Genomic DNA, 26,242 nt, shown 5'->3' on the forward strand with positions numbered 1-26,242 from the left:
GGCCACTGCCGGCAGTGGATACAACAGGGTCTCTTAAGAGACTCTTAGGTAGGTACATGGAGCTTAGAAAAACAGAGGGCTATGCACTAGGGAAATTCTAGGGAGTGTCTAGAGTAGGTTACGTGGCCTGCACAACATAATGGGCTGAAGGGCCTGTAAAGTGCTGTAAATTTCTATGTTCTGTGTTCTGTGTCACAATGTTCTATCTTGAGATTCATTTCCTTGAGGGTATTCACAGTAGATAGAAAGAAACACAACAGAATCAGGGAGAAACAAAGATGGGCAAACAGCCAACTTTATGGTACATTGTTTGCTGGAAACATCTGATTTCCCTTTCTTGATGACCACGATGATTCTGCTTATTTTCCACCAGAATAATATTGCGTACTTGATATATCCCAACATTTTCCCAAATACTGATGTCAAGTTGACAAGTCAGGACTTCCTTACCTTCTGGTCTCACTTAAATTGGTCATGTTTGTTTCCATCCAATCTGCAGGAGCCTTTCTGCAATATGTAATATTTTGAAGATGATGCTTATACTTTACTTTATTGTCACCAAACAATTGATACTAGAGCGTACAATCATCACAGCGATATTTGATTCTGTGCTTCGTGCTCCCTGGAGTACAAATTGAAGTAAATATAATAAAAATTTAAATTATAAATCATAATAAGAAAATAGAAAAGGGAAAGTAGTTTGTGCAAGTCAGGTCTGGACATTTGGAAGGTACAGCCCAGATCCGGGTCAGGATCTGTTCAGCAGTCTTATCACAGTTGGAAAGAAGCTGTTCCCAAATCTGGCCGTACGTATCTTCAAGCTCCTGAACCTTCTCCCGGAGGGAAGAGGGACAAAAAGTGTGTTGGTTGGGTGGGTCACGTCCTTGATTATCCTGGCAGCACTGCTCCGACAGCGTGTGGTGTAAAGTGAGTCCAAGGATGGAATATTGGTTTGTGTGATGTGCTGGGCTATGTTCACGATCTTCTGCAGCTTCTTCCGGTCTTGGACAGGACAACTTCTATACCAGGTTGTGATGCACCCTAGAAGAATGCTTTCTACGGTGCATCTATAAAAATTAGTGAGGGTTTTAGGGGACAGGCCAAATTTCTTCAGCTTTCTCAGGAAGTAAAGGCGCTGGTGGGCCTTCTTGGCAATGGACTCTGCTTGGTTAGACCAAGTCAGGTAATTTGTGATATTCGGCCTGAGGAAATTAAAGCTTTTGACCTGTTCCATCTGCGCACCACCGATGTAGATGGGGTCGTGCGGTCCACTACTCCTTCTGAAGTCAACCACCAATTCCTTCATCTTGCTGATGTTGAGGGATAGGTTATTGTGATCCATCACTGAGCTTGCTAGCGGCTACGACTTCTTCTGGAGAGGAAGGGTGCAGAACGAAGACAGGATCCACAGAGTGGGCTTCGCCATAAGGAGAACCCTGATGAAACAGCTCCCCGACCTGCCTGTTGGCATCAGCGAAAGATTGATGAAGCTACGTCTGCCCCTCAGCCAAAACCGACATGCAACCATCATTAGTGCCTATGTCCCCACCCTGACCAGCCCTACTGAAACCATAGAGCAGTTTTACGCTGACCTTGACTCCATCCAGCGCTCAGTGCCGGCCAGTGATAAGCTGATCTTGCTGGGAGATTTCAATGCCCAAGTCCGCCAAGACCATGATCAGTGGAGTGGAGTGCTTGGCAGACACGGAGTCGGGAAGATGAACAGCAATGGCCTTCTGCTTCTGAGCAAATGTGAAGAGTATGACCTCACTATCACAAACACAGTGTTCAGAATGGCCAACAAATTCAAGACAACACGGATGCACCCTAGATCCAAACAATGGCATCTGATCGATTATGACATTGCCCGTCAACATGACATTTGAGACATAATCATTACTTGAGCCATGCGAGGAGCAGAGTGTTGGACAGACCACAGACTCCTCCGCACCACCCTTAAGCTATACATAGTTCAATCTCACAAAAAGCGTCCAAAGGCATTAGGCCATCCTTTAACACCTCCAAACTTCAGCATCCTTCGTGTCTACGCGAATTTGAAAATACTCTTAAATAGAAACTATCAACAAACCAGCCACTCACGGGTAAACCAATACAGAAATGGAACCACTTCAAAATGCTATAACTGAAATGGCAAAACCCTAGGCCGCAGAAAGTGCACCCAGCAAGATTGGTTCAATGAGAATAGCACCACCATCGATGACCTACTCACCAAGAAGAACAAGGCATTCAAAGAATGGCAGGATGACCCGAACTCCACCTGCTGAAAGGACAGATTCAGGTCCTATTAGGCACTCGCTCAAAGGGAAATCCATATAACGTGCAACACATGGTGGAATAAGAAGGTGGATGAGGTTCAGCACTATGCTGACACAAACAGCACCAAGCAGTTCTTCAATGCCATCAAGTCTGTCTTTGGTCCCTTAAAGTCAAGCATAGCTCCTCTGCTTTCTGCAGATGGATCCTCGCTTATCAAGGACAAAAAGGGCATCAACACCAGCTGGAAGGAACACGTCAGTCAGCTCCTGAACCGCCCCTCCACTGTCGGCCAGTCAGTACTCGACCAGATTCCCCAGAGCCCAGTCCATGAGCACCTCAACAACCCCCCTCCCTGACCGAGGTCACACAGCCATCAAACAGATGAGCTGTGGCAAAGCACCAGGCAAGGATGGTATTCCCGCAGAACTGTACAAAGCCCTCAACCAGGAGTCACTCGAAGCATTGCAGGACGTCCTGGTCAGTATCTGGGAAGAGGAAGTAATGGGATACTGCAATAGTCACCCTTTACAGAAACAAAGGCCCACACACAGACTGTGGGAACTACAGGGGCATCTCCCTACTCTCCATCGCTGGCAAAATCCTGACTCGCATCATCCTTAATAGACTTATTTTAACAGTATCCGAAGGAACCCTCCCAGAATCGCAATGCGGCTTTCGGCCTAAACGCAGTACTGTGGATATGATCTTCACTGTTAGACAAATGCAGGAGAAATGCCTGGAGCAGAACATGAACTTGTACTTTGTCTTCATTGATCTGAGTAAAGCGTTTGATACTGTCAACAGAGAAGCCTCGCGGATAATCCTCGGGAAACTTGGCTGCCCTCCACAGTTCATCAACCTCATACGCCTCTTCCATGACAACATGACTGGAGAGATTCTCTCAGCTGACGAACCTAACGAGAAATTTGACATCTCCAAATGCGCTCGCAGGGCTGTGCGCTTGCACCAGTACTTTTCAACCTTTTTTTCACTCAGATACTAATGCATGCCGTCAAAAACCTAAACCTGGGCATTTTTTATCAAATACCGCCTGGATGGGTCACACTTTGACCTACGTCGCCTTGCAGCACACACAAAAACCCTCCGAAAGCTGTTCATTGAGGCGCTCTTTGCAGATGACTGCGCACTCATGGCGCACCAAGAGGACCACCTACAAACGATGGTCAGCAGATTCTCCGCCGCATCTAAATTGTTCGGCTTGACAATCAGCCTCGGTAAAACAGAGGTCCTCCTGCAGCCGGCACCTAACAGCACCCCGCCACAGCCATGCATCACCATCGATGACACACAGCTACGGAACATTGACAACTTCAAATGCCTGGGGAGTACCATCTCCAGCGACAGTGCCCTTGATAAAGAAATCACGTCAAGGATCCAGAAAGCAAGCCAGGCACTCGGAAGGCTCTGGGTCAAAGTTCTGCAGCACAAAGACATTCGCCTCGCCACTAAACTGAAGGTTTACAATGCTGTTGTGGTCTCATCACTTCTATCTGGCTGTGAAACCTGGGCACTGTATCGCAGACATGTCAAACAGCTTGAACAATTCCACAATCGCGCTCAGCGATCAATCATGCGAATCCGCTGGCAAGACCGTATCTCCAACCTGACAGTCCTGGACCGAGCCAATTCCACAAGCATTGAGGCCAAGGTTTTGAAGGCTCAGCTCAGATGGACCGGCCAGGTGATCCGCATGGATGAGTCTAGAATGCCGCGTCAGTTGTTCTACGGAGAACTGGAGCAGGGCAATCGTGCCCAAGGTCGCCCAAGGAAGAGGTACAAGGACAACCTCAAGTCAGACCTTAAGTGGGCCAAACTCCAGCCCCGCGATCTTGAACTCACTGCTGCTGATCGGTCCAAGTGGTGCAATCTATGCTCCAAGGCAGCAAACAACTTCCAAGCCAACTGGCGCATGCAGCGCCTCACGTCTTAATAAGCTGGTAAGGAAGGCGGGCTCTGTCGTGGGCAAAGTACTGGAGAGTTTAACATCGGTAGCTGAGCGAAGGGCGCTGAGTAGGCTACGGTCAATTATGGAAAACTCTGAACATCCTCTACATAGCACCATCCAGAGACAGAGAAGCAGTTTCAGCGACAGGTTACTATTGATGCAATGCTCCTCAGACAGGATGAAGAGATCAATACTCCCCAATGCCATTAGGCTTTACAATTCAACCGCCAGGACTTAAGAACTTTTTAAAAGCTATTATTAATGCTTTTTGAGATAGTGATTTAGATGCATATCATATTTTTTTTACTGAGTTAAGTATTGTATGTTATTAGTTTTGCTACAACAGGTGTATGGGACATTGGAAAAAAAAGTTGAATTTCCCCATGGGGATGAATAAAGTATCTATCTATCTATCTATCTCAAGGCGAGTCAAGAAAGACACAGGAAGGTGTCCGCTCCTGCCCCAACATGCGGTGCTCCTTGCCCCATCTGCGACCACATCTGTGCTTCGGACTTCAGCCTCAGATGTCATATGCGTGCCCACAGACGTTAACTGCGCAACACATTCGTCTTCCTCTGACTTCGAGACTACTACCATATCAAGATGTGTCAAGTTTAGTTTTGTTACTCAGGGATGTATAATTTACGCCTCTTTAAGTTCATGTTGAAGTATGTTTGACATGTCTGTACTGTGGATGTATAATTCTGATCATAAACTTGAAGGTCAAGATGGGGTCGGTGAACCACAAATTCCCCCCCTGTGACATCCACAAAACTGTTTATTTCACTTCTTGTACATCTTCCTTTATCTTTAATGTGTTTCTGGAAAAGTTTTCGCAGTTTGGAGATCGATTGAGTGCCCTACCACTCTGCTGTCTCCAAGCACATAGCAAGAGACGAGTGAGGTCAGCCTCATGGTGAGGTTTGGAGATGAGGCGAGTCCATGATAGACTCCATTTCGCCAATTAAAGCATTGTGGATGATACAGGCATCAAAGCGAATGCAGAAAGTAAGCGAGTGATCAGTGCTGACTACCTGCCTTTTGCTGCCGGATAAGGGTATTCATGGGTAATTGCCAGTCAATCATTGCTGATGGATAAGGTGTCCGTGGGTGACCGCCAGTCGATCGTCGCTGCTGGATAAGGTATCCGTAGGTGACCGCCAGTCGCTTGTCGCTGATGGATAAGGTATCCGTAGGTGACCGCCAGTCGCTTGTCGCTGCTGGATAAGGTATCCGTGGGTGACCGCCAGTCGCTTGTCGCTGCTGGATAAGGTGTCCGTGGGTGACCGCCAGTCGCTTGTCACTGCTGGATAAGGTGTACGTGGGTGACCGCCAGTTGCTTGTCACTGCTGGATAAGGTGTCCGTGGGTGACCGCCAGTCGCTTGTCGCCACTGGATAAGGTGTCCGTGGGTGATGCTCTTGTTGCTGTTACACGATTTCATTTGGGGTGATCTGTAAGTTTTTTTGTGTGGGGGGGGTGATGTTTTTCTTTGAATAACTTCCATGGTTTGCTTTGTTTTGTGACTGTCTGGAGAAGATGAATCTCAGAGTTGATAATAAATGAACCTTTGGAGGGTCTGTAAACATCTTTTATCTCCATTACTCACCAAGCTCCATCCCGCACATCATCTGTGTCTCTTCCCTCCAACACACAGACATAAAATAAAACATTGTGGAAGTGCCTGAACTTGACCACGCACAATGCCTGTGACTCCATTTTGCGCTAGGGCTGATGATTAAACCTGTGCCATCGTCTGTATGTCCTGCAACAGGCACACAACACAGGATCAGCAGCAGAAATTGGCAAAACTCCTGCCATGTAACAGAACAAGAGGTTTCCCTTCAACTCCTTGGAAATGGAGACCACTGCCTGCTGCTGACCATGGCCACCTGTCGGAGACCCAGGTTTAACAACCCATAGCACTCAGCTCCGTAGGAGCTTGATGGACTTAGTCAACAAGTCAGATCTAGATTCACTTCTTTATCACACATACATCAAAGCACACTGAAATGCATCATTTGCATTAATAGCTAACAACCTAAGGATGTGCTGGGGGAAACCCACAATTTGCCACACATTCCGATGCCAACATAGCTTCCCCACAATCATTGTTCCCTTTAAGATGTGCGCACACACACATCTTTTGATACCAGCGCACAAAGGAATTTAAACTGTGCACAAAGGGTTGTCACCCTGACCTGTTGGCATGTTTAGTATATTTCATGATTGTACATGATTAAATTTCCTTTTCTGGTCTTTGATGGAGACGGTGTTGATAACATGGAGTTTGCGATGATTTGTCTGCAGATTTTAGATCTAGCTTACTGAAGAAATTATTCAGTGTGCACATCTTGTCGTCGCTGGACAAAATATTGCACAGCACAAGAATTTTGCGCACACTGGACATTACAAATTAAGGGGAACATTGCCCACAATGACAATGTATGAGTGGGCCAGTGTCAGAGTGGGGAGTTGAGGCTTTGGCAAGAAGAAGCAGAGGCTGTAGAAAGATTTTTTTTTGGTTATTTATTCTTTCTTTATTCCTTATTGCACATTCAGAGCAGGGGCGATGCCAGTCAGCATCATGGAATGTTTCTTTCCAGGATGTGGGAAGGCAGGGAATCCTCCAGTGTCCCTGATGTCTTCCAGCTGCAGCTGCTGACAGTGTTAAGGAGTTGGAGGTGGAACTGGATGAAATACGGATCACTTGGGAATCTGAGGGGCACTGTTTCCTCTAAGATGCACAGCAGCACAGTGACTGAAATGTTCCCATGCACATAGCCGTCATTGCCACATGGCTGAAATAAACACAGAACAGAAAATGTTCACAAAATATGAAAGATTTTCTTTCTTGTACTGTATTTCATTTAATTAATTTCAATTAATAAATAGTATGTAATTTTTCAATTTTCATTCTACATATTCATAGTAATCGTAAGGGTAAAACAATCATTTGAAGAGCTGTGCAGTTTTCAGGCCATGTAAAAACAAACTTCCTTCTCAGAGCAATGTTTAGTCTGGACATCTGTAAACGGGGAGGTGTATATACTCCCAACGTGCAGGACACAGGTAACTGGAGGACACATCAGGAGGGAGAAGGGGGACATGCAGCCAGTACAGAGTATCCCAGTGGCCATTCCCCTCACCTATGGGAATACTGCTTTGGATAATATTGGGAGTTACAGTGGCATGCAAAGGTTTGAGCACCCCTGGTCAAAATCTCTGTTACTTTGAATAGTTAAGTGAGTCGAACATGAACTGATGTCCAAAAGTCATAAAGTTAAAGATGAAACATGCTTTTTAACATTTTAAGCAAAATCAGTTTACTTTTTGTACAATTTTAGAGTGAGAAAAAGGAAAGGAGCACCATGCAAAAGTTTGGGCACCCAAGAGGTTTGAGCTCTCGGATAACTTTCACCAAGGTCTCAGGCCTCAATTAGCTTGTTAGGGCTATGACTTGTTCACAGTGATGCAATCATGTGATGCAAATTTCAAAGCTTTAAATACCCTGACTCCTCAAACCTTGTCCCTACAATCAGCTGCCATGGGATCCTGTAAACTGCTTCCTAGCACTCTGAAACTTAAAATAAATGATGCCCACAAAGAAGGAGAAGGCTCTAAGAAGTTAGCAAAGGGGTTTCAGGTAACCATTTCCTCAGTTTGTAATGTCATTAAGAAATGTCAGTTAACAGGAACGGTGGAGGTCAAGCTGAGGTCTGGAAGACCAAGAAAACTTTCTGAGAGAACTGCTCGTAGGATTGCTAGAAAGGCAAATCAAATCCTCCATATGACTACAAAAGACCTTCAGGAAGATTCAGCAGACCCTGGAGTGGTGGTGCACTGTTCTACCGTGCAGCGACACCTGCTCCAATATGACCTTCATGGAAGAGTCATCAGAAGAAAACCTTTCCTGCATCTTCGCCACAAAATTCAGCATCAGTAGTTTGCAAAGGAACATCTAAACAAGCCTAATGCATTTTGGAAACAAGCTCTGTGGACTGATGAATTTAAAATACAACTTTTTGGCTGCAACGAGCACAGGTATGTTTGGAGAAAAAAGGGTGCAGAATTTAATGAAAAGAACACCTCTCCAACTGTTAAGCATGGGGGTGGATCGATCATGCTTTGGGCTTGTGTTACAGCCAGTGGCACGGGGAACATTTCACTGGTAGAGGGAAGAATTAATTCAATTAAATAGTAGCAAACATCACACTGTCTGTAAAAGAAAACTGAAGATGAAAAGAGGATGGCTTCTACAACAGGATAATGATCCTAAACAAACCTCAAAATCCACAATAGACTACCTCAAGAGGCACAAGCTGAAGGTTTTGCCATGCCCTCACAGTCCCCTGACCTAAACATCATCAAAGTTCTGTGGATAAACCTCAAAAGAGCAGTGCATGCAAGACAACCCAAGAATCTCACAGAACTAGAAGTCTTTTGCAAGGAAAAGAAGGCAAAAATCCCCTAAACAAGAATTTAAAGACTCTTAGCTGGCTACAGAGAACCTTTACAAGCTGTGATACTTGTCAAACAGGGTATTACTAAGTACTGAACATGCAGGATGTCGAAACTTTTGCTTCAGGCCCTATTCCTTTTTTGTTATTCTGAAAGTAAAAGATAGAAATAAAAAAGTATTCTTGTTTAAAATATTAAAGAAACATGTCATCGTTAACTTTATGCCTTTTGGAAATCAGGTCATCTTTTAGTCGCTTAGCTATTCACAGTAACAGAAATTTTGACCAGGGGAGCCCAGACTTTTGCATGCCACTGTAAATGTTAAGTTAAAGGACAGGGTCTCCATGGATGTGATTACAGGATTGCTACTCGTGCCACTTGCCAAAGAGGCCAGAAACAGGAAGATCATACAGTTTATCATGCCTGAGGAGCTGGTGCCGGAGAGAGGGCTTCAAATTTTTGGATCATTGGGCTCTCTTCGAAGAAAGGTGGGACCTGTAGAGAAGGGACAGTTTGCACCTGAAGTGGAGGGGACTAATTTCCCAGTGGGAAGGTTTGCTTGTGCTGCATGGTGGGGAGTTTAAATTAGAGTTTCAGAGAATAGGAACCACAGCACCAGAACAGAGTGGTTGTGGGGAAAGATGTTCAGCCTACGTACAAAGTCAGGAATCAAAAGGTTGAGCACGGTGGGACAAATGTTGTTTATTTCGATGCAAGGGGTATTGTAGGAAAGGTAGATGAGCTTAGGGCATGGATCACCAGGTGGAATTATGACATTGTAGTGAGGGCAGGACTGGTAGCTCAATGTTCCGGGGATCGGTAGTTTCAGATGTGATAGGGTGGGAGGGGTTAAAGGAGGAAGGGTAGGATTACTCGTCACGGAAAATGTGATGGCAGTGCTCTGTCAGTACAGACTGGTGAGCTCATCTTGTGTGGAAATGTCAGAGATATGGGGAGATTTTAAATGGATTCTTGGCATCTGCATTTACACAGGAGATGGACACATAGTAACTGGGGCCCTCCACTGGCCACTGTCAACCATGGATACTGCATCCCAGCTGTCTACATGGTACACAAGGCAGTGTGATATGGAGAACAGGTTGTTGCCCATTCTCCACGGAGCTGATGAATCCAAAGGAACGACCGAGACCTGCAGTTCGGTTCCAGCGACATCGCAGGAGATGCCATTCAGCGTTGAACTCAGTGCAGGACTGCCTTAGGGACTCCAGCTCCAGACATTTCTTCAAAGTTTACTCTCGAAGCCTTCCCCGTGAGTGGGTATAGCAACAAAGAAATGAAGATTTGAGATCAGTGTTTTCCTAAGTGAGCTGCCAACCACAGCTGACCGCCCCATCTGCCTGAAGCAACTAGTTTTAAGACACCAGTAACCCACCTTTTCTCCTCCTGTCAGTAGAATCAGTTCTGCTGGGATTAGTAGCTAAGCCACACGTGAAGGCCAAGAGCTGGACTTGTTTCTCAGAGGCTGGTTGAGACGCACACCATTGAAAGCATTTAACAGGTAGTGGGAGCTTATCCCCACGACCTCCCCCAGCTATAACAACCGTAAAGAACCACAGAGTCTAGCGAGGTCATGGACCATTTGCAGATTACAGATGAGGAGGTGTTTGCTGTCCCAAGGCAAGTTAGGATGAATAGATCCCCAGGGCGTTGATGTTGCATCGGACCCTGTGGAGACTAGTACAGAAGCTGCAGAGGCCCTAGCAGAGATACTTAAAACATCTTCATCCATGGGTGGAGAGCTGGAGGGTTGGAGTATGGCTGATGTTTGTTTGTTTAAGAAAGACTCTAAGAATAAATCAGGAAATTATAGGCTGGTGAATCTAGCATCAGTATTGGGAAAGTATTTGGAAGGTATTTTAAAGGACAGGATATGAGTATATTTGTATAGATAAAGGTCTGATTAGGAATCGTCAACATGGCTTTGTGCATGGTAGTCATGTCTAACCAATCACACAGATGTTTTGAGAAAGATACCAGAAATATTGATGAAGAGAATGTCAGGCTTTTGACAAGGTCCACATGGGCGGATGGTCATGAAAAATTCAGTTGCTTGGAATTCGTGATAAGGTAGTATATTGGATTAGTCATTGGCTTCGCAGGAGAAGCTAACAGAATGGTTGTATGATGGTTGCGTCTGACTGTGACTAATGTAGTGCTGCAGGGATTGGAGCTGCGTCCATCATTGTTTGTCATCTATATCAACAATCTGGCTAATAATAGACAATAGACAGTAGGTGCAGGAGCAGGCCATTCGGCCCTTCTAGCCAGCACCACCATTCACTGTGATCATGGCTGATCATACACAATCAGTACCCTGTTCCTGCCCTCGCCCCATATCCCTCAACCCTGCTATCTATAAGAGCTCTTTCTAACTCTCTCTTAATGCATCCAGAGACTTGTCCTCCACTGCCTTCTGGGGCAGAGCATTCCACATATCCACCACTCTCTGGGTGAAAAAGTTTTTCTGCATCTCTGTTCTAAATGGCCTACCCCTTATTCTTAAACTGTGGCCTCTAGTTCTGGACTCACCCATCAGCGGGAACATGCTTCCAGCCTCCAGCGTGTCCAATCCCTTAATAATCTTATATGTTTCAATCAGATCCCCTCTCATCCTTTTAAATTCCAGTGTATACAAGCCCAGTCACTCCAATCTTTCACCATATGACAGTCCTGCCATTCCGGGAATTAACCTTGTGAACCTACGCTGCACTCCCTCAATAGCAAGAATGACCTTCCTCAAATTTGGAGACCAAAACTGCACACAATACTCCAGGCGGGACCTCACCAGGGCCCTGTACAGCTGCAGAAGGACCTCTTTACTCCTATGCTCAATTCCTCTTGTTATAAAGGCCAACATGCCATTAGCTTTCTTCACTGCCTGCTGTACCTGCATGCTTGCTTTCATTGACTGATGTACAAGAACACCTAGATCTCGTTGTACTTCCCCTTTTCCTAACTTGACTCCATTTACATAGTAATCTGCCTTCCTGTTCTTGCCACCAAAGTGGATAACCTCACGTTTATCCATATTAAACTACATCTGCCATGCATTTGCCCACTCACCCAACCTGTCTAAGTCACCCTGTGTTCTCATAACATCCTCCTGACATTTCACACTGCCACCCAGCTTTGTGTCATCATAATGTGCTAAACTGGATCAGCAAATTTGCATATGACACCAAGATTGCGGTGTAGTGGACAGCAAGGAAGACTATCAAAGCTTGCAGGATCTGGACCAGGTGGAAAATGGACTGAAAAATGGCAGATAGAATTTCGATTTAGGTGTCGATTTTAGATTTGGATAGGTACATGGATAGAAAGGCCATGATCCGGGTGCAGGTCGATGGGACTAGGCAGATTACTGGTCTTGCATTGACTGGATGGGCTGATGGGCCTGGTTCTGTGCTGTAGTGTTCTATGACTAACACCAGCAACAATATCAACAGCAACAGAACAAACCAGCAACAGCAAATCGAGCCCCTTTCTTCTCTCAGTGATACAGATCAGACGGGATCCGGTTACCTGTAGCTCAATGGGCAGCACACTCAGCTCTGAGTCAGAGTGTCGTGAACTTGAGAGCCAGTCCAGAGATTTATTTATTTAGTGACGCAGCACGGAATAGGCCCTTCCAGCCCTTTGAGCCTCGCTGACCCAGAAACCACTGACAACTCTAATTTAAACCTGACCTGATCGCAGGATAATTTACAATGACCAGTTAACCTACCCATATGTCTTGGGACTGTGGGAGGAAACTGGAGCACTCGGGGAAAACCCAGATATTCCACAGACCCCTTGCAGATGATGTCGGAATTGACCTCTGAACTCCCACGTCCCAACCTGTAATGACGTTACTTTGAGCACGAAGTCCAGGGTGTGGCTCTGTTGATCTTTCAGGTCGATGAGTAACAAGAAGATCGGAGCAGGAGTTGGCCCTTCAGCTCATCAAGCCTGTCCCCGCGTTCAGTATGATTGGTGTATCTCAGGTCTCCGCTTCCTTGACGGTTTTACACCACCATAAATTCTTTGATCTTTCAAAAAAATTAACTGCTTCCTCCTTGAATACCCCCAGTGATCCAGTCTCCATAGCCCTCTTGGGTAGTGAATTCCAGCGACTCACCATCCTCTACAAGAGGAAATCCCTAACACCTCCGTTTGTTGATTTATTTACTGAGGTACAGTGTGGAGTAGACCCTTCTGGCCTTTCGAGATGCGCCGCCCAGCGATCCCTCGATTCAATCCCAGCGCAATCACGGAACAATTTACAATGACCAATTCAGCTACCAAACAGTACGTCTTTAGACTATGGGAGGAAATTAGAGCATTCGGAGGAAACCCACATGGTCACAGGGAGAACGTACAAATTCTTTACAGACAGCGTCAGGAATTGAACCCTGGTCACTGGTACTATAAACTGTTGTGCTAGCCACTACATTACCATACCATTCCATTAAAACTATCTCTGTCATTCAGAGTGAAAATGTTACACAATGTAAAAAGCTTTTCACTTTTTTTTATTGTATATGTACTGTTATGAATAAAGCTTGTTTCTGAAATAAAAGAACACTATGTGCCTCATTGAGGCTCTCCCATTGGTGGAAACATCTCACCATTACCTTGTCCTACATCCTTGGACCATAGGACCTAGAGAAGAATTAGGCCATTCTGCCCATCAAGCCTGTTCCACCATACGATCATTTTCCCTGTCAAATGAATTCTCCCGTCCTCCTCTCCCCCGCTTCCCTGCAACCTTTGATGTCCTTACTGAACAAGAGCCTATCACCCTCCGCTTTAAATATAACCAATGATTTGGCCTCTTCACGATGAATTCCACAGATTTACCACCCTCTGGCTAAAGAAATTAGGAAATAAAAAAGTTAGGATCCCATACAAGATCACCCCACATTCGTCTAAACACCAAACAATACAGATCCAATTTACTTAGAGATTTATAGTGGGACAACACTTCCATCCTAGGAAGTAGTCTTGTGAACATCTTCTACCTCCTTCCAACACCTGTATATCTTCTTTTTTTTTAAATAATGGAGGCACCATGCTCTAGGTGTGGTCTCTCTAACATTCCCTAATATGACGTAAGTACTGCCTCAGTGAAGGGATGGGGGATTCAAACTTTAACCCTGTATGAACTCCACCAAAGCAGGTGACACTGAAGGGCCCGGAAAGAGTGGATATGAGGAGGATGTTTCCATCAGTGGGAGAGCTAAGGATCTGAAGGCACAGGCACAGAATAAAGGGACACTCCTTTAAAACTGAGATCAGGACAAATATCTTCAGCCAGAAGGCGGTGAATCTCTGGAATTCATTGTCATGGAGGGGGTTCATCAATCTTTAAATATCTGTATGTCTGCTCCCCTATCTCCTCCCTTTCCCATTTACTTCCCTACAACCTATTCCCTCTCCAGTCCAGTCAACTCCCCTCCCAGACCTCCTACAAATCAGTTAATTGAGGTCCTGGACCCACCAAAGTTTCAGCTGCTGAAGTATGTGCAGAGGAAAAGAGGCCGATCGATGTTTCGAGTTATGAACCTGCTTCAGTCCTGGTGGTTTTCTGCTCCAGATTGTAATATCGCTTGTGTCTCCTGGATCTGGCACCATGACATCACCTTGTCAACCCGACTGAAGAATTATCACACACTCAAAAGCAAGATACTTATTGGATTTAATTATACAGGGATGAAATGTCTGATAATGTTTGGATAGGCTGATGGATGTAAGGAAGATGGAGGGATATGGACATTGTGTAGTTAGGAGGGGTTAGTTGTTAAATCTCTGTTTAATTTCTGATGCTAAGAGTTCTTCTAGCAGTCAAGAATGGCGAGCAGTCTGAATTTCAAAGTTTTAATTTATTTTAACGTACAAACCAACACACAGATACAAACAAACTAAATAATGAGCTGAGAAATGCTGCTAAGAGGGGAATTAATGCTGAGGGGTGTGAGACAAAGGAATAAAGATATAAAAGGAATGGTACTTCTGAACAATCTATCATTTAAAAATAAGATTAAAAAATAACTTGAATGGTGATGAATTAATTAATAGGCTACATATTTAAAACAATTACATCACATGGTAATACTTTGTCAATTAAAAATCAGAAAAGTAATAAACGAGAGAAAATCTGCAGATGCTGGAAATCCAAGCAACACAGACAAAATGCTGGAGGACATCAGCAGACTGGGCAGGATCTGTGGAAAAGATTACTGTCAACATTAACTTTGACAGCCTACAGCATTTTGAAGATGAAAAGCTGTTAGTTTAGCTGCTATATCGCTTTCTGCCAGTGAGTGTGAAAAATACACGAGTTCCTTAAAAAGTACAAATCTATAAAAGGGTTATTAAAAAATGTGGTTTCTAACATAGTGTTTGGATGTTTTTGATTGGCTTTTTAAGTGGTTTGGCATCACACTGTGGGCCGAATGGCTTGTTTCCCCACTGTTCTATGTTCTATGTTTAAAGATGGAAATACACCTGCATAATTGAACAACAAAACAACGGAATAAAGTTCTTTCGAAGTTTTCAAGTGAGCAGGGGTCAATGCAAACACATGAAGTTTGACACATTTTGGCTCTTTCTTGGTTCTCAGGTGTCATTGCCTATATTAAAACTAGTGAGGTAAGATATTAATGTTTTTTTTATTTTGTGTATTTACAAATGTTGTCAATTAAGTAGCCTCTATGAACAAAAATAAAGCACCTTTTGTAAGATCTCACAGCTGCTTGGTCACAGGACCATGTTGGGAGCCAGTCTTTGAAAAGAGGTCGACAGCTTCCAGCTGTATCCTTACAGCCTCTGGGGAGTGTCTCCACATCATGGCTGGAAGCCAAAATGGTGGGAAAGGAGAGCAAGACTGCCCCAGTGGCTCGGAGGAACCTGGACAGACTGGTGCACAACAACACACATGGAGGATATACTCTTTTTGCAAGGGAACTGATGTGACCCTCAAGTTTAAGGCCAAGCACTGGGCAAACTGTGAGATGAGGCAAAGAGATCAGTGGTTCCTGAGGACAGAAATTCAGCCTCCAGGGATAAAGCAGTTTATCTGCATTTACACAGGAGATGGACACAGATAGTAACTGAGGCCCTCCACTGGCCACTGTCAACCATGGATACTGCATCCCAGCTGTCTACATGGTACACAAGGCAGTGTGATATGGAGAACAGGTTGTTGCCCATTCTCCACGGAGCTGATGAATCCAAAGGAAAGACCGAGACCTGCAGTTCGGTACCAGCGACATCGCAGGAGATGCCATTCAGCGTTGAACTCAGTGCAGGACTGCCTTAGGGACTCCAGCTCCGGACTTTTCTTCAAAGTTTACTCTCGAAGCTTTCCCCGTGAGTGGGTATAGCAACAAAGAAATGAAGATTTGAGATCAGTGTTTTCCTAAGTGAGCTGCCAACCACAGCTGACCGCCCCATCTGCCTGAAGCAACTAGTTTTAAGACACCAGTAACCCACCTTTTCTCCTCCTGTCAGTAGAATCAGTTCTGCTGGGATTAGTAGCTAAGCCACACGTGAAGGCCAAGAGCTGGACTTGTTTCTCAGAGGCTGGTTGAGACGCACACCATTGAAACCATTTAACAGGTAGTGGGAGCTTATCCCCATGACCTCCCCCAGCTTAAAGAACCACAGAGTCTAGTGAGGTCATGGACCATTTGCAGATTACAGATGAGGAGGTGTTTGCTGTCCCGAGGCAAGTTAGGATGAATAGATCCCCAGGGCGTTGATGTTGCATCGGACCCTGTGGAGACTAGTACAGAAACTGCAGAGGCCCTAGCAGAGATACTTAAAACATCTTCATCCATGGGTGGAGAGCTGGAGGGTTGGAGTATGGCTGATGTTTGTTTGTTTAAGAAAGACTCTAAGAATAAATCAGGAAATTATAGGCTGGTGAATCTAGCATCAATATTGGGAAAGTACTTGGAAGGTATTTTAAAGGACAGGATATGCTTATAAGTATTTGTATAGATAAAGGACTGATTAGGAATAGTCAACATGGCTTTGTGCATGGTAGTCATGTCTAACCAATCACACAGAGTTTTTGAGAAAGATACCAGAAATATTGATGAAGAGAATGTTGTCAGGCATTTGACAAGGTCCTACATGGACGGTTGGTTAAGAAAAATTCAGTTGCTTGGAATTCGTGATAAGGTAGTATATTGGATTAGTCATTGGCTTCGCAGGAAAAGCTAAGAGAATGGTTGTATGATGGTTGAGTCTGACTGTGACTAATGGAGTGCCGCAGGGATTGGAGCTGCGTCCATCATTGTTTGTCATCTATATCAACAATCTGGCTAATGTGGTGAACTGGAACAGCAAATTTGCATATGACACCAAGACTATGGTGTAGTGGACAGCAAGGAAGACTATCAAAGCTTGCAGGATCTGGACCAGGTGGAAAATGGGCTGAAAAATGGCAGATAGAATATAATGGAGACAAATGTGAGGTGTTTACTTTGGGAAGACCGACCCGGGTAGATCTTGTATGGTGAGCAGGAGGGCATTATATGGGTCCATAATACTTTGAAAGTGGTGTTACAGGCAGATAGGGTCATAAATAAAACTTTTGGCACATTGGCCTTCATAAATCAATGTATTGAGTACAGAAGATGGGATGTTATGTTGAAGTTGTATAAGACATTGGTGAGGCCTAATTTGAAGTATTGTGTGCTGTTTTGGTCACCTCCCTACAGGAAAGATAGAGCATAGAAACCTACAGTACATTACAGGCCCTTTGGCCCAGAATGTTGTGCCGACTGTGTAATAAGATTGAAAGAGTACAGAGAAAATTTACAAGGATGTTGCTGGGACTTGAGGACCTGAGTTATAGGAAAAGGTTGAATAGGTTAGGACTTTAGATCGGGTAAATGAAAGCAGGCTTTTTCCACTTAGGTTTAGTGAGATGGCAGCTAGAAGTCACAGGTTAAGGGTAAAAGATAAAATGTTTAAGGTGAACAGGAGGGGGAGCATCTGCACTCAGGATGGTGACAGTGTAGAAGGAGCTGCCAGCACAACTGGTGGATGTGGTTTCGATTTCAACATTTAAGAAAGATTTGGTTAGGTACATAGAAAGGCAATGATCTAGGTGCAGGTCGATGGGACTAGGCAGATTAATGGCCTTGCATTGACTGCATGGGCTGATGGGCCTGTTTCTGTGCTGTAGTGTTCTATGACTAACACCAGCAACAATATCAACAGCAACATAACAAACCAGCAACAGCAAATTGAGCCCCTTTCTTCTTTCAGTAATACAGATCAGACAGGATCCGGTTACCTGTAGCTCAATGGGCAGCACACTCAGCTCTGAGTCAGAGTGTCGTGAACTTGAGAGCCAGTCCAGAGATTTATTTATTTAGTGACGCAACACGAAATAGGCCCTTCCAGCCCTTTGAGCCTCGCTGACCCAGAAACCACTGACAACTCCAATTTAAACCTGACCTGATCGCAGGATAATTTACAATGACCAGTTAACCTACCCATATGTCTTTGGACTTTGGGAGGAAACAGGAGCACTTGGGGAAAACCCAGATATTCCACAGACCCCTTGCAGATGATGTCGGAATTGACCTCTGATGAACTCCCAGCTGTTTACCATTTACACTGATGATTTGGAAGAGGGAACTGAGTGTAGTATAGCAAAATTTGCTGATGACACTAAACTGAGTGGAAAAGCAAATTGTACAGAGGATGTGGAGAGTCTGCAGAGGGATAAAGATAGGTTAAGTGAGTGGGCCAAGGTATGGCAGATGGAATACAACATTGGTAAATGTGAGATCATCCACTTTGGAAGGAATAAAAGAAGAGCAGATTATTATTTAAATGGTGAAAGATTGCAGCATGCTGTTGTGTAGAGGGACTTGGAGTGCTTTTTCATGAATGGCAAAAAGTTAGCTTGCGGGTACAATAGGTTATTAAGAAAGCAGATGGACACTTGGCCTTCATTGCTGGAGTGATTGAATTCAAGAGCAGGGCGGTCATGCTGCAGTTATACAGGGTTCTGGTGAGGCCGCACCTGGAGTATTGTGTGCAGTTCCAGTCGCCATTCTTGAGGAAGGATCGTTGCCCCGGCCGTCGATCTGGGCTACCCCAGCAACCCAAGCATATTCAAAACCCGGACTCCTGCGCCATCAATGCGGGTTGCAACGACCATGGACACCTTCAAAGCGATTGCGCAGCCTCCAACTGGGACTCCAGCTTTGAACTCCAGGCCGGATCTTCACATGCTGTGATTGTGACTCCCGTCTTCCCTTCCCCCACCACCACTCGGCAATCCCCTCTCCCTCAGATCCCATCATCAGCTCCTGGGCCCTCAGAAGATCCATCTTCCTCTCACCCCAACCCTCACCTATCCACCGACACCACCAGCCTCCATTCCATCCAACCTTCAACTCTCTGAGGCAGAGTGCTTGTTCCTCAGTAAGGGCCTCACTTTTGTCCCCCCTTGCCCACACCTCAGCGAGTTCCGTGTACGCCATGACGCTGAACTCTTCTTCCGCCGGCTCCGTCTCCGAGCCTGCTTCTTCGACAAGGACTCTGCCACCCCCACCGATGACCCCCTCCTCCTGTCTTCAACCCTCCTCCTCTTCATGTAAACCCTGCCCTGGTCTTCTGCCTGCTCTGGATCTCTTAATTGCTAACTGCCAACGGGACATCAACCGTTAGATAGAGCTCTTATAGATAGCAGGGTCAAGGGATATGGGGAGAGGGCAGGAACAGGGTACTGATTGTGTATGATCAGCCATGATCACAGTGAATGGCAGTGCTGGCTAGAAGGGGCGAATGGCCTACTCCTGCACCTACTATCTATTGTCTCGACTTCACCACACCTTGTTCCACTTCCAACCTCACTCCTGAATGCTCTACTCTCCACTCCCTCCGCACCAATCCCAACCTCACTATTAAACCTGCTGATAAGGGGGGCGCTGTTGTAGTCTGGCGTACTGACCTCTACCTGGCCGAGGCACAGTGACAACTCGCCGATACCTCCTCTTATCTACCCCGCTGTCATGTCCCCACTAAGGAGCACTAGGCAACTGTCTCCCACACCATCACCAACCTTATCGGTTCTGGGGATCTCCCATCCACTGCCACCAACCCTCATAGTTCCCACACCCCGCACTTCCCGTTTCTACCTCCTACCCAAGATCCACAAACCTGCCTGTCCAGGTAGACCCATTGTCTCAGCTTGCTCTTGCCCCACCAAACTCATTTCTGCATAACTCGACACTATTTTATCCCCCCTTGTTCAATCCCTTCCCACCTATGTTCGTGACACTTCTCATGCTCTGAATTTTTTTCATTGATTTTAAGTTCCCTGGCCCCCACCGCCTTATTTTCACCATGGACATCCAGTCCCTAAATACTTCCATCCCCCACCAGGAAGGTCTCAAAGCACTCCGCTTCTTTTTGGATTCCAGATCTAACCAGTTCCCCACTACCACCACTCTCCTCTGTCTAGCAGAATTAGTCCTTATTCTCAATCATTTCTCCTTTGGCTCCTCCCACTTCCTCCAAACCAAAGGTGTAGCCATGGGCACCCGCATGGGTCCCAGTTATGCCTGTCCTTTTGTTGGCTTTGTTCCAAGCTTATAGGGGTATCCGTCCCCCACTTTTCCTTCGCTACATTAATGACTACATTGGCACTGCCTCCTGCACACATGCTGAGCTCGTTGACTTCATTAACTTTGCCTCCAACTTCCACCCTGCCCTCAAATTTACCTGGTCCATTTCCGAAACCTCCCTCCCCTTTCTTGATCTTTCTGTCTCCATCTCTGGAGACAGCTTATCTACTGATATCTACTATAAGCCTACAGACTCTCACAGCTGTCTGGACTATTCCTCTTCCCACCCTGTCTCTTGCAAAAATTCCGTCCCCTTCTTGCAATTCCTCCATCTCCACCACATCTTCTCTCAGGATGAGGCTTTTCATTCCAGGATGAGGGAGATGTCTTCCTTTTTTAAGCAAAGGGGCTTCCCTTCCTCCACCATCAACTCTGCTCTCAAACGCATCTCTCCCAATTCACGCACATCTACCCTCACCCCATCCGCACGCCACCCCACTTGGGATAGGGTTCCACTTGTCCTCACCTACCACCCGTCCAGCCTCTGAGTCCAACGTATAATTCTCCGTAACTTCTATCACCTCCAACAGGATCCCACTACCAAGCGCATCTTTCCCTCCCCCCTCCGCTTTCCGCAGAGATCGCTCCCTACACGACTCCCTTATCCATTCGTTCCCCCTCCCATCCCTTCCCACCGATCTCCCTCCTGGCACGTATCCTTGCAAGCGGAACAAGTGCTACACCTGCCCTTGTACTTCCTCCCTCACCATCATTCAGGGCCCCAGGTTTTCCTTCCAGGTGAGGCGACACTTCACCTGTGAGTCGGCTGGTGTGGTATACTGCGTCCGGTGCTCCTGGTGCAGCCTTCTATATATTGGTGAGACCTGACGCAGACTGGGAGACCGTTTCGCTGAACACCTATGCTCTGTCCGCCAGAGAAAGCAGGATCTCCCAGTGGCCACACATTTTAATTCCATGTCCCATTCCCATTCTGATATGTCCATTCCTGGCCTCCTCTACTGTCAAGATGAAGCCACACTCAGGTTGGAGGAACAACACCTTATATACCGTCTGGGTAGCCTCCAACCTGATGGCATGAACATTGACTTCTCTAACTTCCATTAATGCCTCTCCACCCCTTCTTACCCCATCCCTGATTTATTTATTCTTCCCCCTTCGCCCCCTTTTTATCTCTCTCTGCCCATCACTCTGCCTGTTCTCCATCTCCCTCTGGTGCTCCCTTCCCCCTTTCTTTCTCCCTAGGCCTCCCATTCCATGATCCTTTCCCTTCTCCAGCTCTGTATCCCTTGTGCCAATCACCTTTCCAGCTCTTAGCTTCAGCCCACCCCCTCTGGTCTTCTCCTATCATTTCGCATTTCCCCCACTCCCCCTCCTACTTTCAAATCTCTTACTATCTTTTCTGTCAGTTAGTCCTGACGAAGGGTCTCAGCCCGAAATGTCGGCAGTGCTTCTCCCTATAGATGCTGCCTGGCCTGCTGTGTTCCACCAGCATTTTGTGGGTGTTGCTTGAATTTCTAGCATCTGCAGATTACTTCGTGTGAGGAAGGGTATACTGGCTTTGGAGGCATTGCAGAGAAGGTTCACCAGGTTGATTCCAGGGATGAAGGGGTTAACCTATGAGGAGAGATTGAGTCATCTGGGACTATACTCTGGAATTCAGAAGAATGAGAGGGGATCTTATAGAAACATACAAAATTTTGAAAGGGCTAGATACGATAAAAGTAGGAAAGTTGTTTCTATTGGTAGGTGAGACTAGAACTAGGGGACATTGCCTCAAGATTCAGGGGAAAAGATTTAGGACAGAGATTAGGAGAAACTGTTTTTCCCAGAGAGTGGTGAATCTGTGGAATTCTCTGCCCAAGGAAGCAGTTGAGGCTTCTTCACTGTTATGGACCAACAACAATAAATGTAGAACGGAGTTGGGGAATTATTGCAAAACAACTAAATTTATTAACATTTATGCAGAAATATAGAACATTAAATGAACGGCTATCTTAAACAGAAGTTTACGGTATTATGCGTCTATAGCTCCTAAAGAATCAAACTTAGAAACAATTCTTAAAGTCTTACTCAAGCACAGTCTTAGAGTGTCAATTTAAACTGTCATGGAGATTCATGAAATGTGTGAGAGGAGAGATTTGTGTGTTCACGATACACGAGAGTCGATCTTGTCGATTCACAATACAGCAGAGAGGTGATCTCGAAGAAACAGTTGCCAAAGTTTGCAGCCGCGGGGTGCTTTTTCGAAGAGTCCAAAAAGAGTGAGATTTCACAGAGTCACTGACAGGGAATGCCCCTTTCGCCGAAATGGTCTCCACACAACACCCAAGACCATGCAGGGGTTAACCAGAAGTGTGTGCCACAATTTACGTAGGGATTTTATGAAACGTCAGCCACTTTCGAAATGCACATCGTGCTGCCGACTAACCACAATCCTTTGGGTTCATTCGAAGCCTGCAATCTTCACTCTCACTCTCTTCCCATTGACCCCTTACCGAGCGACTCCAACGAACCACTGCCCACGAAACGACTGTGACTCTTTTATACCGTTGCGGATGCGTCATCACGTGACTCTCACAGAAACAAAGTCATGAATTCCCAGTGAACTATGTGACGTCCCAAGAATCGAAACTACAAGCTTCCAGCAAACAAGACTATAGATACATCACACTTAGTAAACAAAACTAATATCATGTGATATCCACCGGAATCGAAACTGTGGACCCATAACATCACTAAATAAATTTACCATACAGTTAGATAGATTTTTACACAGTAGGGGAATTAAGGGTTATGTAGAAAAGGCAGGTAGATGGAGCTGAATTTACGGACAGATCAACCATGATCTTATTGAGTGGCCGGGCAGGCCCGATGGGCCGGATGGCCTACTCCTGCTCCTATTCCTTATGATCTTGTTATATCATCCACCCTGTCTGTGAAAATCTTCACCTCCACCCATACCATCTTGCTTTTGACATTACTATCTTGGGGAAAAGAAATGTTTGGGTTGTTTACCCTATCTGCATCTCTTTAATAATTGTGTACATTACGGTTCCATCACCTCAGCCTTCTTCATTCCAACTTGTGAAGGTTGAGCAGGCTTGTGTTGGTGGGGTGCACACTCCATCAACATTATTCCTGGAAGACTGCCGGCTGTGAGTCCCTGTACCCTCTGGGTGAATGGGATGCTGGGGTGGGTGAGCCCCTTTATTCCTTCATGGAATCTAGACCTATAATTCCAGCATTAAGGACAGTGGTGCTGGATTGTCAGGCTGAAAGTTTCTCTCTGGAAGCCAAGAAAAGACACTGTTTGCAATATTCCCTTCACCCAGGATAAGCTTACTCAAAACTGACAACATCAAGTATTTCAAGCTTGAGTTAATAGCAGGAAAACAGAGAACATCATCCTCTCAGATCAGCAAGTGAAGACTGTTGTGTCCAGCCTAAACAACCAGAGCCTTCTTGGATTCAACTTCATAACTTGATTCAGTTTCCAGGTCATGCGTTTCCCCAATCAGCTGGAATAGACAAATTGCAATTGTTACCGTAAGACATAGGGGCAAAATTTAAGCCTCCATTTATTATCCCTCTCAACCCCATTCTCCTGCCTCCTCCCCATAACCTTTGATACCCTTACTAACCTAGAACCTATCAAATTCCACTTTAAATTTACCAAACTGTCTGCAGCAATGAATTCCACAGATTCCCTACCCTTTGCCTAAAGAAATCCCTCCTCTTCTCTGTTCTAAAGGGACATCCTTGTGTTCGGATACTGTGCCCTCTGGTCCTACTCTCTCTCACTGTAGAAACCTCCTCTCCACATCCACTCTATCTAGGTTTCTGAACATTCTATAAGTTTCAACGAGATCCCCCCCTCAATCATCTGAACTCCAGTGAGTCCAGGCCAAGAGTCATCAAACGCTCTTCCGTTGTTAACCCTTTCGTTTCCAGGATTATTCTTTTGAACCTCTCTGGTCCCTCTCCACCGTCAGCACATCCTTCCTTAGATAAGAGGCCCGAAACTGCTCACCCAATATTCCAAATGTGGTCTGACCAATGCCTAAGAATTACAATCTTATTTTTATATTCTCGTCCTCTCGAAATGAATGCTATCATTGTATTTACCTCCTCACCACCGGCTCAACCTGAAAGTTATCCTTTAGGCACTCCCGAGTCCTTTTGCATCTTGTATTTTTGAATTTTCCTCCTCTTTAGAAAATCATCTGCATCTTTATTTCTTCTGCCAAAGTGCATGACCATACACTTCCCAACACTGTATCCCATCTGCCCCCTTTTCCCACTCTCCCAATCTCTCCAAGTCCTCTGCAGACTCCCTGCTTCCTCAGTACCACCTGCCCCCCATCCTTATATTGTCCACAATGAGGGTGCAGATTACCTGATGATGAACATTCAGACTCAAACCACGGTGACACAGACCACAGAGGCAGCAAGTTGGACTGAACAAATGATGCAAAACGAGGACACCAAACCAGCCACACTGTGCAACTCCAGACTGGGGGGTAGCAGTGGGGTGGGGTGGGGTGGGGTGGTAAGGATAATTAATGTCCATAATTTATGTGGAGAATATGCCCAGACATAGAAGCAATGAAACAGTAAGAGAAATTATGATTATGCAAATTCCAATCACATTTTGTACAATTGCCGAAAATGGCCCTAAAGGTTTTCTCTGGGTGCAACAGTGTGTAGGAGACTGTGAGAGGATTTTATGGACAGTGTGAACATGTGAGTGTAAGAGAGGGAGGGGGTATCAGTGAACTTATCAAACCATGCTTGGAACACCACACTAAAAAGCAGGAGAAATTATTATTATAAAAATTACCTGTTTACTGTCTCCTGTCTGTGCCTTGTTTCGATGATCTATAATGAACAAAATATCTTTCATAAATTATAAATACAGAATATTGCCAGATTATTTACACTTAAATTCCAGCCTCAATAAAATAATTTTTAATTTTAGTTTGCTCTTATTTCAGTCTATTTTGGTGGAGCTTCTCCTCACAGCTGAGTTTGAACAGTGAGTGCTGACGGGACCTCTGGATTACAGACTGGAGAAGCTCCCAGGTCAGATAGTACAGAAAGTTAAACCATCACTGGAAGAGCCGTGTTACCCACAGTAACCACCCGAGGTGTCTCCCACAGGGAAATTCTGCTCCCTCGGACTGTGATTTTTACTGATGGGAACCCCTGTGCTCTGACGCCACGGAATCGGGATATAGGCCCCTGACCTGCACTGGGAGCCGCCTTCATGTTACTGGTCTTCGGAAACCGAGGCTTTGCACAGGTCTGTTATCTCATTCCCATTTACTATCATTCCCTGGATCTGTGCTGCAGCAGATCTACAACAATCAGTCCTTCCACCCATGATCCACAAGGTCCCAAACGTTTAAAATGAACAGACAGAGAGACAGTATGGATTCTTAACATTACACATCCTTTATCCTACTCTCCCTCCACCTCTCTGCCACTTCGCACCCCTCTCCTCTCCTTCCTCAATCTCTCACCTTCCCACCCCTCTCCTCCCCTCTTCCCACCCCTTCCCTCTCTCCACTTAAATTCCAGCCTCAATAAAATAATGTTTAACTCTTGTTTGCTCTTATTTCAGTCTATTTTGGTGGAGCTTCTCCTCACAGCTGAGTTTGAACAGTGAGTGCTGACGGGACCTCTGGATTAAAGATTTTTACTCCTCGTGCATGTGAAGGATGCAAGAAATAAAGCTGATTAAAAATAATAATGTGATCTGAATGAACATTGTACAGCACAGGTTTCTCACTCTCAGTACATGTGACAACAGTAAACCAATCACTTTTTCAGCAGAACCCCACAGATCTGGATGAAAGTACTTCCTGAATGAAAGGGAACGGCCAGGAAGGAGGTAGAGAGGGGTGGAAATGAGTGAGCA

The 26,242-nt window shown here is 45.4% G+C and overlaps 1 protein-coding gene and 1 long non-coding RNA gene across 3 annotated transcripts in view; one reads left to right on the forward strand and one right to left on the reverse strand.

The window, feature by feature from the left end:
• The window catches only part of LOC140717421 (uncharacterized), a 29,691-nt gene extending 3,795 nt beyond the window's left edge, over positions 1-25,896 (forward strand). Inside the window, exon 3 of one of the 2 annotated variants that reach the window (XR_012096540.1) lies at positions 25,317-25,896. This is a non-coding gene — a long non-coding RNA (uncharacterized lncRNA). Of the gene's footprint in view, positions 1-6,849; positions 7,026-25,316 lie in introns of those variants that run through there. The other variant, XR_012096541.1, reaches the window with a different exon arrangement.
• Positions 22,250-26,242, reverse strand: part of LOC140717419 (SLAM family member 9-like) — a 36,246-nt gene continuing 32,253 nt past the window's right edge. Inside the window, exons 11-12 of the mRNA XM_073030978.1 lie at positions 25,163-25,200; positions 22,250-23,840 (exon numbers count right to left, since the gene is read on the reverse strand). Coding sequence (XP_072887079.1) covers positions 23,766-23,840; positions 25,163-25,200 — 113 coding nt within the window. The 3' untranslated portion in view covers positions 22,250-23,765. The remainder of the gene's footprint in view (positions 23,841-25,162; positions 25,201-26,242) is intronic.

The sequence above is a fragment of the Hemitrygon akajei genome, chromosome 2, assembly GCF_048418815.1.
Source record: "Hemitrygon akajei chromosome 2, sHemAka1.3, whole genome shotgun sequence".
In the NCBI taxonomy this organism is placed as follows: domain Eukaryota; kingdom Metazoa; phylum Chordata; class Chondrichthyes; order Myliobatiformes; family Dasyatidae; genus Hemitrygon; species Hemitrygon akajei.